This window comes from Aulonocara stuartgranti (genome assembly GCF_965226115.1).
Source record: "Aulonocara stuartgranti genome assembly, chromosome: 7".
Lineage (NCBI taxonomy): Eukaryota > Metazoa > Chordata > Actinopteri > Cichliformes > Cichlidae > Aulonocara > Aulonocara stuartgranti.
The window spans coordinates 47126552-47141876 of NC_138945.1; the positions used below are offsets into that span (position 1 = coordinate 47126552).

The 15325-nt window shown below is 39.3% G+C and overlaps 1 protein-coding gene across 4 annotated transcripts in view; it reads left to right on the forward strand.

The window, feature by feature from the left end:
- Positions 1 to 15325, forward strand: part of insc (INSC spindle orientation adaptor protein) — a 58079-nt gene that overhangs the window by 12836 nt on the left and 29918 nt on the right. Inside the window, exons 1-2 of one of the 4 annotated variants that reach the window (XM_082541706.1) lie at positions 43 to 1159; positions 6774 to 6865. In XM_082541706.1, the coding sequence (XP_082397832.1) occupies positions 6792 to 6865 (74 nt within the window). In that variant the 5' untranslated portion in view covers positions 43 to 1159; positions 6774 to 6791. Of the gene's footprint in view, positions 1 to 42; positions 1160 to 5899; positions 6422 to 6773; positions 6866 to 11019; positions 11110 to 15325 lie in introns of those variants that run through there. The other 3 variants (XM_082541707.1, XM_082541705.1, XM_082541708.1) reach the window with 3 other exon arrangements.

Consider the following 15325-nt stretch of genomic DNA (forward strand, 5'->3'; position numbering starts at 1 on the left):
ATATACAAGTTTTCTTACATACTTTACCCCAAAGAGGACAAACTGGAGGATAATTTGCAATTTATGAGCTGTGAAATCCTGTCAAATTATTTAGACAAGCTTAAATTACTTAATAGATCACGCAGGAAATTCTGGTTTTGTGACTGTTGTGATTCCAGTTTGTAAAGATCATTTTCACAGAACAGAGCAGCACAGGAAGTCATGACTGAAGCAATCGGCACCATTTTCGGTATACAAACATACAGTTCCAGTTGTGTTAAACAAGCTATTGCTGTTCTCTAGCTCCATAATTGTTCCAAAAAGTTTTACTCTACTCTGTTGGATCAGTTTAAGTCAACTGCAGCCAGATTATTCTGGCATAAATCTCTGTCTGATTAGCTCAAGAGTTTGAGCATGGCATTATCACTACATGGATAATGAGGTGGGGGGTTTCTTAATGAACCTTAAATCTTACTGTAAGATTTAAAATATGTGTAAAAAGAAAAAGAAAATACAGCAATATACATATATACATTAGAAAATATTAAATTATTGATAACAAAATAGTCTAATGTAGTTAAACTTTGCAATACACTTGCTAACTCACCAAATGCTTAGTTCGCATCAGACCTTCTCCGTCACCCTTTATGGATTTCTCTCTGTCTAAAAACAAGGTGCACTTTAAGCCTGCCCAGTGTGTGTGGGATAGGAATGCTGGGCCCATGGCTGAGCACAGCCAGCTTCCAGTTTGTTCCCACCCAGCCACTCATACAGTACCCATCCTGCTCAGTTTTCTTCTCCACATGACAGCTCTGTGGTGAGACTGTAACCGCTGTCTCCTCCTGTGAACCCAGTCTTCAGCTCAATGACAGGACGTGAGCAGGACGGCATGGCTGACTTGCTGATACAGAGCATGTCCACTGTATTTAAAGACCAGCGTCCAAAAGAAACTCACATATTATATGCTTTCTTCAGTCTGTGAGTTTCAGAGAGCAGTGGGAGAAGAAGCCAGAGTGTTTAATCACTGGCAATTTCAAAACAAAGCCAAGCCATAAGGAACGGGCTGCACAATGATGGATCCCTGAAACATCATGGACATTAAATTTGGATTACGCAGCATGACTCAGTTTGTCCTGAACACAATCACATTGAGTCAAGCTGATCTTGGCCTCTCAAGATGGTGAGTGGCTTTGCTCGTTTCTTCTGTTTCTCCTCAGAGTTCAGTTTCTTGTATTTGCGTCGAACAGAAATTCATTGTTGTTGGCACAACACCGAAGCTAAACCGCAGTGCTGTGGTATTTTGTTTTCTGCAGAGCAGTTTTTGTATTCATTTAGTGGTTTTGCCAAGAATCTGGCAACAGGCATTCTGCTTTACCACAGTATATTCTAGAAAGACTGGAAACGTATTTTTAGTCAGTGATGTAGAAGTTATAGAGAGCACACAGGGAGAAGTTGGTATACAGTGATATATTACTCTGCACATATGCTGAGTTCATCTGAGTCAAAAAACATGTTCGTAGCTGTAGTTTTAAAAAATAAACTATGCAGCATTGCTGTTCTTAAAAGTAATGCAATACGTTACATTACTTTCACGTCAGTCAGTAACATGATCTGAACACGGACACATATCCCTAATCCGGCACACGGATGATATTTCTTTTAACGTTCACGTATGAACACAAAACTGACAACACACAGTCAAGTTGACAACCAACCCAAAGAGACATGAACGTGATCACCACAATGACTTGGCTTTAGAAACAAGTACATATAACGGTTTACAAAGCGCTTTAATTTCCTGACATCATATGGTAAATGTATCTGTATGGCTACTCTTCTCTTCCTCCTAAGCGTTGGCATTGTATCGAGTATCCATGAGAAATGAGGGTAGGAGCTAGTTGTACTGCTCCACAAGGCGATTAGCTTTGACTGGATCAATCAGAACTAATAATTTTTTTTTTTTTTCCCATTTTTAGTGTCGGTACATTTCTTTGTCCATGTAGTTATCATTTATCTTTTTTTCATTTAGTTATCATTTTGCTTTCATCCAAATAAAAAGTAGTTTGGGAGATTATTGGTTGTAGAAATTAACACTGCTCTGACTGGTCTGGTGTCAGCAAACCCTCAGCTCTAACACCACCTTGGATTCTTTGCTAGCGTTGTGTGTTTGTGCAAAGAGCTTCAGTTTTATTTTCTGTCCTGGGTCAAGTTTGCGCTTTACCATCACGCTCTTATCCTTTTAAAAGTAAAACTGACGTCTGTATCCCCACTCCTCAAAGGTTTTACGTGCTCCACCATTTTCCTGCACACAAACTGAAATAGCACAGGGGCTACGAAAGAAAAAGGCATGGTTGATAGGGGGGGGGGGGGGGGGGGGGGTTTGTTCTTCCTACCTAGGTCAGCAACTATCAAACAATTACATTACATTGGTCTAGACAAATGGGAGGAACCAGTACTGACTTTGAAACTCAGGTTGCAAGTCTTTACACTTTGGAAAATTACTTTTGTCCTTTTTAACTGGTTTTATATTCACAAACAGAATTTATAACGGCTCCAGTGTGCCAGTAACAAAGAATCAAGATTGCCCTCGCTAGTACAGGTTTGGCATGACATTAACTTGAAACAGATACAGGACTGGAAAACTGCAAGTGACAGAAACATGCACACAAGCACAAACCACATTTAAAAGTCCTCTAAATTCCCACACATGCAAAGAATAAATACGAATGCTGCAGTAAATCTGAAAGGCACACCCTAGTGAATTCTCTGACACGCACAAGTCACTAAGTGGTTGTTATTTTACCCGGCATGTGACATGAGGCTGAGACAGAGCTGTCCTTTGTTTGGCTTACCTAAAACTGCAGCTGAATGGGGAAACCTGTTGGGCCACTCAGGTTTCAGCTCAGACATGAAAAGAAATGTCCACCCTAGCAAGAAAAAATTAGCCAGGATACAGTCAAACCTGACCATCTGCTCACAGAACTCAAGTTTCTGTAGCACTTGCAGCATCTGTGCACAATGCAGCACAGAGATATAAATCTTATTTATTTTATTTTCAAAAAAGACATTTAACAAAGATAAATTTGGTGTAAATACAAAATGCAGTTTTTAAATAATCATTTTTATTTATTAAGAGGAAACGACTATGCAACCTGACCTGCCGCTATGTGAAAAAGTAATTATTCCCTTTGTAAAATCATGAATTAATTGTGACTAAACACATTTGTGGGAAACCCGAGTTCAATTTTATTAGCTACAACCAGGCCTGATTACTGCCAGACCTGTTCAATAAAGAAATTGCCTAAAGAGAGCGTGTTTGACAAAGTGAAGTAGGTTAAAAGATCTGAAAAAGCAACACATCATGCTCTGATTTACACTCAAGAACAAATAAGAAACAAAGTCACCAACATCTGTCAGTCCAGAAAAGCCATCTTATAGCTCTAGCGAACCACAGTGAGAGCCATTATCCACAAATGGAGAAAACCTGGAGAGACATCCAGGAGTTCATAAAAGAACCCAGGAGAAAATCTAAAGAACAGGTCTAACTTACCTCAGTTATAGTCGGTGTTCATAAAATGAAAAATGAAAAAGAGACTGGACCAAAATGGCATCCATGAGAGAGTTCCAAAGTAAAAACCACTGCTGACAACAAAGAACACAGAGGCTTGATGATCACCAAAACTAGACAGTGCACGGAAAGTTTTATCGATCCCATTTAGATTAGTCCATATCTTATCGCTCTCAGTCCACCTTTTGAAATGTCTGAGTCCTGTAAAATTAACACAGCATTTCATCAAAACAACATCATACCAACAGTCAAACATGGTGGTGGAGGTGTGATGGTCGGGAACTGCTTTGCTTTGTAATCCAAAACACACAGCAACTTCACCGCTGAATAGCTCAGACAAACACAAAAAACAATTAATCATGAAATCATCATTTAAAAACTGCATATTATATCTATTCAGGTTATCTTTGTCTATCATTCAAATGTGTTTGATGATGACTGTGAACTCTGACAAATAAGCAAAAACAAAGGAGCCAATGGGGTTTTTTTTCACCTCACTGTAAATTTCTAGCGTTTATTACAAGATTATGTAAATTAACAGGGAAATGCTAATAACAAAATGACATCAGTCCACAAGGCTGAAAGGGAGATTGTCTAAAAACAGCCAGTGGGCACTCACAGGAGACAGCAATCACTTTCAGTGCAATGGTCCTTAACACAGCACTTAGCGGCACACTCCAATTGCTCAGGACAATTGCTTGATTGGACAACTCATCTCCATTTGTAGGGTAATCCACTGAAGAGCACTGTAACAAGCCGCAAGCACATGTAATGGAATTTGCTGGAACTGTGACTTAATGGCTATGACCCTGTGCTCAATTATTGGGTCAATAAAATTCATCTGCACCTCTATTGTAATAGTCCAACGGTTCAATTATATCAGCACTCATTCTATGATATTCTACTTTCATGACTCACTGCACCAAGTGTAATAGATGTGGGCTTTTCCCCAGCACAGGGTGCTTACTGTCAGTAGATTTCCATGGTCCTGGCACAGTATTGGTATAATTTCTGATTCACTGTGATGCTTTCTCTGAAAATGGGCCTAGAGAAGCCATGCCAAGACTGCAGTTAAAATACTCCCCACCCCAACCCTCCTACCACTTTCCCCCCCTCTCCTGCATCTTACTCTTTGTGCGGGTTTTTTTCCTCTACTTTTGCTTTGTGTCTGTATTACAAGTCTATCCCTCCACCCATTCATCCGTCTCTTTATCTGACTAGGTTACTGACACCCAAAAAAGAAAAAGTACTCAACGGTAATCAAATATTTCTCAGTTTTCGAAGCAACTGAAGCAAACAGTCAAACAGAGTTGGTGACCCCGTTAATGTGCAGCCGCTCGATCTTCAAACCTGACTAAAAGCAGCAGATATTCTGTAATTGTGGCAGTGCGGCCCTCATGAAGCAGGTTGACGTGGGATTCAATAAGAGACGCTTCACGCGCATTGTACATCCCTCTAGCCTCAATTACTTTATTGTAAGCTTATGTCTATCGATCCCGTCGCTCTCTGTAAGCAATTAATAAAAGGCAGAGCAAAACAGTTGAAATCTGCTCCACAACACGGGGTAGTTGTGTATTTGTGTGCGTGAGAGAGCTCGTCTCACATTGTAACTACCTGCTAATTATATCTCCGCAGTAAACACGAAATTTGTAACCACACAACTGCAGGATATCATTAACTAAAAGGATTAGAGTGTGGTTCAGGCGGGAGGGCATCTGTGGCTTCTCCCGATTGAAAATGGACTAATCTAAATGGGATACATCAATAAAACAGCAGAATAAAGTTCCGGGCACTTAAGCCCTCTTGCTCGGGCTCAAAGAAGGGAAGACAGTCACTGGCTGGCAGCCAGCCAACAGATTAGAAGATAAGAAATATTATTCCATGGCACACCATCAGCTTGAAGCTATTTAAAACAGTGAGGTTTATTGATAATTGAATTACTTGGAGAGGGGGACAAGAATAGAAAGCTTAGAGGTAGATCAATAAGGAGCTACTGTAGTGGATGACAGTGCGGTGGTCAGCAGTACAGCTAGGGGGATGTAACGTGTGTGTCATCATGTGATAGCATATTTACAGTGTGTGTGTTGAAAGATGTTGTGTAGTGGTGCAAAGTTTCCATTTCCAGTGCTACATTTGATTAAACTTGATATTCAATTTGATGGTGACATATTCAGTATTGGGAAGGTTACTTTTAAAATGTATGTCACTACAGATTACAGAATAAATGCCCCAAAATGTAGTTTGTAGCGTATTCCGTTAAGTTACTCAATGTGAGTAACATATTCTGATTACTTTGGATAACTTAATATATCGTAATGCTTTTTACAACTGCATGAATGTACTATTGCTGTGAGAATTGTTACTATTACTGAAGGCTACTCGCCACCGAGCTAACATTGCTAAACTGGCGTTAGCTGAGGTTAGTTCACAGACTGCTTTCAGAACTGCACATGATCATTTGCAGCTAGCAGGTCATTAATGCTATCAAGCCTAACAGTCTGCAGTCTATGAAATAACCTCAGCTAAGGCCAGCTAGCAATGCTAGCTCGGTGGCAAGTAGCCTTCATTGATAGTCATAAATCACATAGCAATAGTACATCGAAGATACTGAAGTGGCACATATCCCAGGTAGCTACCACAAGTAAAACAAGGTAGTTGCAGTAGGCTAACGTTAGTTTTTAAAAAAGAACTTACTTCCAGATATTTCTTTAGGTCCAAGTCTTTTGGAGTCTGTTTTGCTGGCAGAGTTTGCATTGCACGGTCAGATTTCTCCCTTTCTTCTTTAAATGTGAAGTGGTGTTGGATTTTCCAAGTAAAAAATGCATTCCTGCCCGTGTACTGCTGTCTCTGCTGTGCTGGCCTCGGGTCCGTTGTGTAAGTGATGCCACCAACATTAATAGGATACTTACATTAGAGCCTCTTATTGCATGTTTTTTTTGGGGGGTTCCGGCAATGCGTGTAATTAAATTAGAGAGGGGATAGCCTAACATATGAAACAGGAAAAGACCGCTGTGTATCCATTTATTTCAACAAACTCTATTCTAATTGCCACCTTTTTAAACAGTAACTGTAACAGAATACAGTTACTCATATTTCGTATTTTAAATACATAACGGCAGAACATGTATTCCGTTACTCCCCAACACGGGACATATTGATAAAGGCAGACGTCCAAATTCGTATTCATTCATCACTTGGTGTTTACAGTGCACATGCTGTATTTCAGGTGCTGAGCTGAAGTAAGATGGCCTCAGGCAGGATGGCAAGTCCTCAGAGCAGCTCCAGACAGAGCAGCTCACTCTCTTCATCTCCAATGAGGCAAGTAACAACCCAGTGTGCACACTTTGGGTCTGTACCTCATGTTTTAACAAGTAATGTTCTCATGTGTACTAACAACAGGTCTGGTCGTTGAAAGCACAGATACACTTGGTTTATGCAGGTTAGGCACTGATGTTTGGACTTTGAACAAAGGCTACAATGACACCAGTAATATACCCACTCCATGTGCCACTTCTTTGTCATAATAAGAATAAAAAATACACTCATCAATATTAGCTGTGCTTCCTTGAGTGGTTTTTACTTTTTCTCCCAATTTCATGCTGAAAGCAAAAAATAAAATGTGGAAAAATGTGAATATTGGGAAAATAAGTTGTAAGAAAGACATTCTTTTCTTTTTGTTATTGCTACTTAAAAATACAATGCATCTCTTTAACTGACCAAATGTTCAATGAATAATAATATTAATAACACGGTTTGTAGGCTACACCACCAATGTGAACATATCGTTCAAATGACTGATTATACAAGACAGCGGATGTTATATGAGAAGCGGAAATGACCTCAGTGTTCAATGCAGGCCTTGAATTCTGCATGTTATCTGGACCAGCTGTTTAAAGATCATTGCAGAAAAAAAGACAAATTGTTTGTTTGTTTGTTTTTCCATAACTTGTGTATCTGCAAATATACACATTCTGTATTTTTCATATGAAAGAAACTATACTGTGGTGGGGCTTGCTAATTTCTTGTTTTTGATTTATGTATGTTTTGTTTTGTTTTGCTTTACTTCATATGTTTCATATGTTTCATATGTTGTTTGTTTAATTTAAGACAAAAAAAAATTAATTAATCAAGAGGTAAAACTTGAGGGGGTAGGGACAAATAAGTAAATACTTCAGCCTACTCCTTTTCAAACAAATAATGGAATGATATTTTGGAATGATTGTGAAGGCACATGTTTGAAATGTTTGAAATAAAAATGAACTGAACTGAAATTAAAGGAACTTTGACAATGTGATAGTTCCACTAGACAATTTCCAGAGATCAGAGAGAACAATTTCCCAAGCAAATGGTTTGTTATTAGCAATCATACGCAGTAGTTTATTGTCTCTCAGGACTACTCATGTTAATATTGCGGCCACTGGTGAAGATGTGGAGAGCACTGTTCACCTTCATGCACAAAAACACAGCTAAACACCAACCTGATAGCAAGAAACTACCCTCCTGTTTCATCTGCAAATGGAACCTCCAAAAAAGCAGCATACTTTGGCCCCTTATCTTCTGCGGGTAATGCAGTGTAATGGAGGTGGTGTGAGAGATGCGTGCCACCTCTCATGGAAGCAGGGATTAAGGTTTGCAGTAGTGACAGGGTGCAGTTGTGTCATTTGTCATTCCCAGTAGATGAATGCATGAGGAGATGTTTGGTGACATTATTATTATTATTATTGTTGTTGTTGTTATATCAGACCCCTGAGTTGCTGAATTAAGCCTTCATATCTGCCTTAGGATATATCTTCAACTTGATGTTTGATCATACTAATATTTGCACCTCAGTGAAGATCCCAGATCAATATATTTGAGGTACTCAATTAAGATAAGATAGATAAGATAAGATAACTCTTTATTGTCATTGCACAGTCATACATACTACAGTAGTACAAGGAAATTGGAAAACTGTCCTACATCGGCACTACATATAACACAACACGACACAATATGACACATCACAATGCAACAAACAACACAACACAGTATATTAACTTAGTATAAAAAAGAAGAATAAGTGTATTTGTATTGCACACTGTTATTATTGCACATTAATTATTATTGCACCTTATTATTACAGGTAATGCAAAGGTCAAAAACCTTCCCAACGATGCAATCCCATGTTTGGATGGGTTCAGCTTTCCTGCCCATCCATAATACTGAGGCTACATAAAAAATAAACTTTACAAACTTTACTGATAAACGCAAAAAGCTAGAGCTCAAAATCTAAAATCCTGAAAAATCTGTAAGACACATGTGGCCAAGATGCTAAAAGAGACGTCCACATGTAACAAGCAGTGAGAAACTGAACTGACAGGGAGCACAAACCCACTAGCTGTTCTCAGCTGATCACTTCTCACCGTTGAGACACCAACAACACAGCATTCAGCTGGAGATCTGGTCTTTTTAAATGTGAAATTGGCAACTGTCAGTTTTTTTTAGCGTCTTCTCTTTTTTCATGTTTTATTAACTGAACTCCAAAGAAAACATCAAGGTTTTCAAACCTTTACGACTATGAAACTCTAAGTGAACTGCTGTCCTAGATTCCCCCACCCCCCAAAAAAACACCACTTTTTGGTCTCAAATGCAAATCAGCTCTTATCACACACAGTTTTGTCTCACAGTCGACTGACAGTCACACATGCTGACCCTTCTTTCTTTTAACAATTACAGAAGCTGCTTTGTCAGCATCTGTGGTTTAGAATATTTCAGTCACTGAAAATAAATTTGAATATATATCTTCTGACAGTTCGGTGTTTACTAATGTTCGCAAAGCGTCTCAGAAGATGCACAGTGAATGCACTTGGATATTGAATCAGGGGAACTCACACGCCATAGGCACACACACACACGCACATAAATAAAGGACAAACCGGTCTCATACTTATCTCTGTCTGTGTCTCATGTACAGACTCAAATATAAATTGGATTTGTGCTGCGCACGGTGCACTAACAGTCAGTAAATCAGCTGATGAAACGAGCCAAGTGGCTGAACTGCATTAAAATAAATTGCAAACACAGATGGGACACGTACATGAACTCAGCTAACAAACATCTCCACAGCAGAACCTTTTCCCAGATCAGCTTGTCTGCACATTCAAAGCCTCGGGGCGCAGTCTGAAAGTGGTTGGCGAGTCATTACACTGCAAACAGGTTAGCCAAGTGTCTGTCTCTTTATATTTGTTTGTGTGTGTATATTTCTAAAGTGAGTTGTGGCCGCTCACTTAGGAAAATTGGAAAAGTTGTCAAAAAGTGTGGCTTTAGTAATGTGGGGGAAAGTGTGTGTGAGACTAAGAAAAATGAGGAAGCAAACCAAAGTGTAAGATGAATGGACTGGAGATGGTTTGAGACAGAGAGAGAGATGGATCATATTCTAATGCCTTTTACATATGTCTGTATTTGTATGCGTTGTGCGCATTTAACACGGCGTGCTAAGAAGCCTGAGATAATTAAATTTGAGGTTAGAAGTCGGCTGAGACAAAGAGAGAGAAAAGAAAAGAGAAAAAACGGGCTGTGTTTTTTGTCTTAGGAGAATCTAGTCTTGGCTACACATAAGAGGCTGTCTGAAGCATCTGGGAGTCAGATGTCTGCTTCTCTAGCCAGGATTCAGCTGTACCAGTCAGAGGCCACAATATCCCCTTTCCATGTGCTACTTCAGGAGGAGCACATGCTCCACCTTCACCCAGAAAATCAAGGCGTGACTTGTACATTTAAATATGCCATTAGCCAGATGCCTTAACCATTTTCTTTGCTCATCTGTCACCTCTTGCCACAGTGAAACTATATTATATAGAAACCTCCCAGTGAAGCTGTTTCTGTGTAAAAGATGATTCCATTAAGCAATATTCTGGTTTCTGAGCTAAAGAGGAATGCATTAACATCCTACTTGATTATATGCCTCCATATTTAATTCTGTTTGGGACAAGAGTGTCCTTGTTTCCTCCTTCAGCTGAAGCCAAAGCCACAATGGCTGGGTCCTCAAAATCTAACAGCTCACTCTGCCCACATTTCCATTCCCTCTGCCTAGTTGGACTGTGGTTCTGTTGTGGTATTTAAGAAAGATTTCCATTTAGTTCCATTACATCAGTCATCAGATTGTGATATCCATGCACCCCAAACACTGGACGACAGTGAAGACCTCCTTCCTGCTTATACTGTCTTAAATGACTACCATATCAGAAGAATATGCAGCAAATAATCTGAACTGAATGCAGCCAGATCCCAGACAGACATAATGACACAAACCAACACATGTTGCTGTTTATTTTCCAAGCAAGAAACACTGAGGATGCCAGGAATACTGCCTGGAGTTAATGGACAGTTCCAGATGTTGGTTAATCCTAAATTCCTCCTTGTACCATGAGAGTGTAAATTCATAACATGATTTTTTTTTTTTTATAGAGAAAGCAGTCTGTGTGTTATCAGGTACAAATTATTTTGTTTTAGATGATTTTTTGGAGAAGTCTAAGACACAAAAAGCTGATTTTGGCAAGTAAAGCAGCTTCTGAGGATGATACAAAGTGAGTAAAGATTTTTGTATGAGCATTTATTACATTAAATAGAAGTTCAAAGAACACAATCATAACTTATACTGAGCTTTGTGTTAGCTGCTAGCTAACAACTTGCTAGTTACTGCTAGCAAATATAGCCTGGTATAGGTAAGTTTATAACTGTGGTTGTTGGTAAGTGCTAACATTTCTAATTAGGTCACTATATGAACAGCAACTATTAGTTACCCTCTAATACAACAGTACAAATTAAACAAACTCTCAAAGTTAAGTTGATATTGCCAACTTGCAATTGGAACTTTGTTTTTATTTTTATTCCGACACCACAAGAAGTCACGGCCTGGAACCAGGGCTTTCATAGCATTTTTACGTATTCGAAAGATGAATGACACATCAAAGGAAATGGAGATGCCAGTTTTGTCATTTGACTAATCAGTTGTCAGTGTCTGCTTGTGTGTTCGTATAGCTTCATTCAGTGTCTTGTGATTTTACCCGTAAAAGCAGAGGAGACTTATTTGTCTGTATTTTAAGACATGTTGATGTAATACACTGCCTTTAAATGTTCCTGAGCCACAGAGGACATCTACCCTTTAATTCAAACCATCTGTGTGGGATCCTTTTGCATCTGACAGCAGGGTTACTCTACGTGTAGGAAGACCATTCATCAAGCAAAGAGAAGCAGACATTACTCAACCTGCGGTCATGATCTGTGAAGTGTTGTACATAGTACCTGAATCACTTGAAGCCTCTAGCGATATGTGGAACAAGCCTTTTAATAGGCTTCCAGCCCTGAAGAACAAATTAGCTCCTGCTGTACAATAACTGCTATACTTGAGTGACAACAGGTGCTCCCGTGCTTGAGTTCACACCTGCCCGTCTGCTTCTCACTAACTAGCAAGCTCTCTGTGAACTGATACAGCATTAAGGGTGGGAATTGTGACTCTCTGTGATTTGGAGCACATTTATATTATCTTTTATTGTAACCATCTACAAGATGCAAGTGAAAGACCCACAGACTGGGTGCAAAGAGTTTAAAGTTTACAAAGTGCTTTCATGTGGACATGGCTATTTTTAGCCTCAAACAAAATGACTCACAGCCTCTAATGAGGCGAGAGTCCATACGTGTAAGTGATGCTTTTGTCATTTTTCACTGTGGTGGGTAATGATGTACCTCAGCAAAGCGAAGCTGTCAGCAGAACATTCCTTCTGCTGGGATGGTAGAGCACACAGAGTGAGCGTATTTTAAATGTTTTGACATGTTATGGCATATGTGATTGGCAGCTGCTTTGACTAAAGTTGTATAGGCACTGACCTTTGTATGAGAATTTGGCATAAAAGTTTGCCACCAGAACTCAACTTTCAAAGGCTAATATAGTTTGAGCAACACTATGAAACTGATATTTTTGCTTCTGGGTGCCCCCTACTGTGAACACCCACTGTATTGTGTTAACTGCTGTCAGCAGGAAGATTGACTCAGCTTGTGTCCTGCCATCTTTGGTTTGAAAAATCTTGCTGGTGCAAGATTTGCTCTTACCTGACTTCTTGCTTATTCACTTTTCTTTTGTCTTCTTAGCTTCCTCAGTCAACTTCCTGTTTGGTTTCCTTGCAAATGCCATGGTGTCAATAGAATGACAAGCTAGAAGAAGCTAGGTCTCTATTCATGACGATAAAGACCTAGCTTTTCCTATAATTAGCTCTGGCCTGTAATCAATAGTTAATGGTGTGTGACACTGCTGTAAAACAGTTTTTCTAGTTTAGGTCGATGTACAATGAAAATTGGCTATGAGGCTGCTAATATAGGTCAAATATTCATATAATTTTCAACTTGATGTCTAGCAAGCAAGCCTGTAAACTAATATGCAGTTACTTTGTTTTATTTTTATAAAGTTATCGTGCAGATGATCAGAAAAAGATGGCAGCCTCTATCACTGGCATCGCGTTTGCATGGAGAGAAAAAAAAAAGTGCCTTTAAAATAAAAACATGCAAAAAACCTTCCTTAAAAACAGTACATACATAATGCATCTTCTTGCCTCAACACAACCCCACTTTTCAAAACCAACACTATGACATTCACACTCACTTTCATGTGAAGTGGATATGTGGGGTTTGATACTTTTTTTTGTCTCTAACTTTCTGTTTCTGTCGCTTTTTATTTCAACAACCGAGTACCACGGCGGCTGGCTTTTCATTCGCCTTTGAGCATGGCAGTTTGGAACATCCATGACGATTTCCCTGTGAGAAAACATCAACAGACTGTTTGTGACTGAGCATAGCCCAACTCTTACCCTTATCTTAACCTAAAGCCAACATAACTCTTCAAATAAGAAAAGCACAAGAACACACACTCGCAAACTGACTCTGCGGTCACAAGCTTCTCTGTTTCATAAATCTGCAGTGGAGCTAAGGGATAGATCGTTTAGGGGCTCAACATACAGCAGCAGCCTGACAGTGACTCATGCAGCAGAACTCCATGTGCCTCAAGTACATAAAAAGTTTAAGAGGGAATAATCTAAAAGCTCCGGTTATAATTCTCACCTGATGTGTTACAGGAAGAGTGAGTTCACTGTGGCGCACCAGCTCAGCACACCAGCCCGAACTCCTTCACAAATCCATAGAGGATTTGCCCTTTTTTTGATGAAGCTCAGCTACTCATCTTAACATTCAGAGATTGTCCCACTCTTTTTTTTTTTTTACCATCTACACTTTATATTTTTTAAAAACAGATTATGCATTCTCCAAGTTTACCATTTTTTTAAACAGCGGAACCTGTTGATACTGCGTGTTTTTCTATCCTTAAAGATGCATAGGTTGAAAAATGGAATTAGCACCATCGGACAGTAGCCCATCTCCCGCCTACCTCATCATCACGCAGAATGAACACTAAAATGAAAAACCGACAAGAGCAGAATCGTGCAACAAAAACGCAGCTATCTCCTTTTAACCAGCTCCTGTCTCTTTCGTTGCCACCATTGCTCAGTTTTCTGCCAGCCAGCTGCCAGCAGATGAGAAGTACTGATGCTTCATCACTGCAGAGACATCCTGTCTGGGATAATAGAGTTGCTGTCGCCTGACCCTCTTTTGGCCCCACATGTAAATATTTGTCATGCCCTGCAAGCTGAAGTGCACCGCTTCCCCTCCTTTGGAAAACAAACCTATTATTATCTGCTTTTTTTTTTTAAACATATGATGACGGGAGTGTTTCGGGGCTTTATTGGTTGTGTAAATCCAGATGGGTTCATCCTGGTGTGATGCTATGATATAACCGAGCAAATGGTTTTAAAATGACATTTTTGGACTGATAGAAACCAGGAGATTCTGGAAACAGTTTCAAATGTTCACATTTTACCATTAGGCTTTTTTTTTATGTTTCTTTGTCATCCAATAAACCTCCCCCACCCCAAAAAAATAATTAATAATTATCAAACCTTTAGCTTTGTGACTAATCTGCCACTTAGGTTGAATCACTGTGTTATTCACCGCTGCGTGACAAATCTCCAACAAAGGACCTTTCAAGAACTAGAGTGGTTTTTAAGAGGCTTTCAGATAAGCAGGAAAAAAACAGGAAACAGGATTCAGTAGTATTTTAAAGATATTAATATCTTTAATCGCCTAGGTAGAGTTAAACTAAAACTCATCTCATCTGATGATCACTCTGAAGCTTTTTACCCCACTTAGCAGAGTAAGCGGCATATTAATGCTTACTATTCTGTGCAGTTACTTATTCCAGTTTAAATTTATAGCTAATTACATCTCCATTCTCTTACAATGAATGAGATTTATCTCTGCTTCAGAGTTTCGAACCACTGAGCTGCCTCTCTCTACAGCCTGCACATTTTACATCTTTCGCCGCAATGCTCCCCATCCCCAGTTGGCAGATGACTCACTGAATGTATATTTATCAGAACATACATGCTTTGTCTTTCGTAGCCGACTCAAAATTTAAATGAATGTGATATAAATCTGCTGTTCCATTCCCTAGCACACATCTGCCCTCCAATCATGTTTAATATAAGATTAGCTATAATTAGATTTGTGGCTTGCTAAGGATTTATTCTTGTGTAACCCGCTATTGCTAAAATATAAAGGTCATTGCATAGCTCGAAGACATCACTTAATAATGATGGCTGCTGCTGTTCAATGACAAATCTTTGTTCTAAATGTAAACACAACAGTGCTTCATTCAGATGATGTCAGCCAATACTCAATACCAGTGCAATATCCCAACAT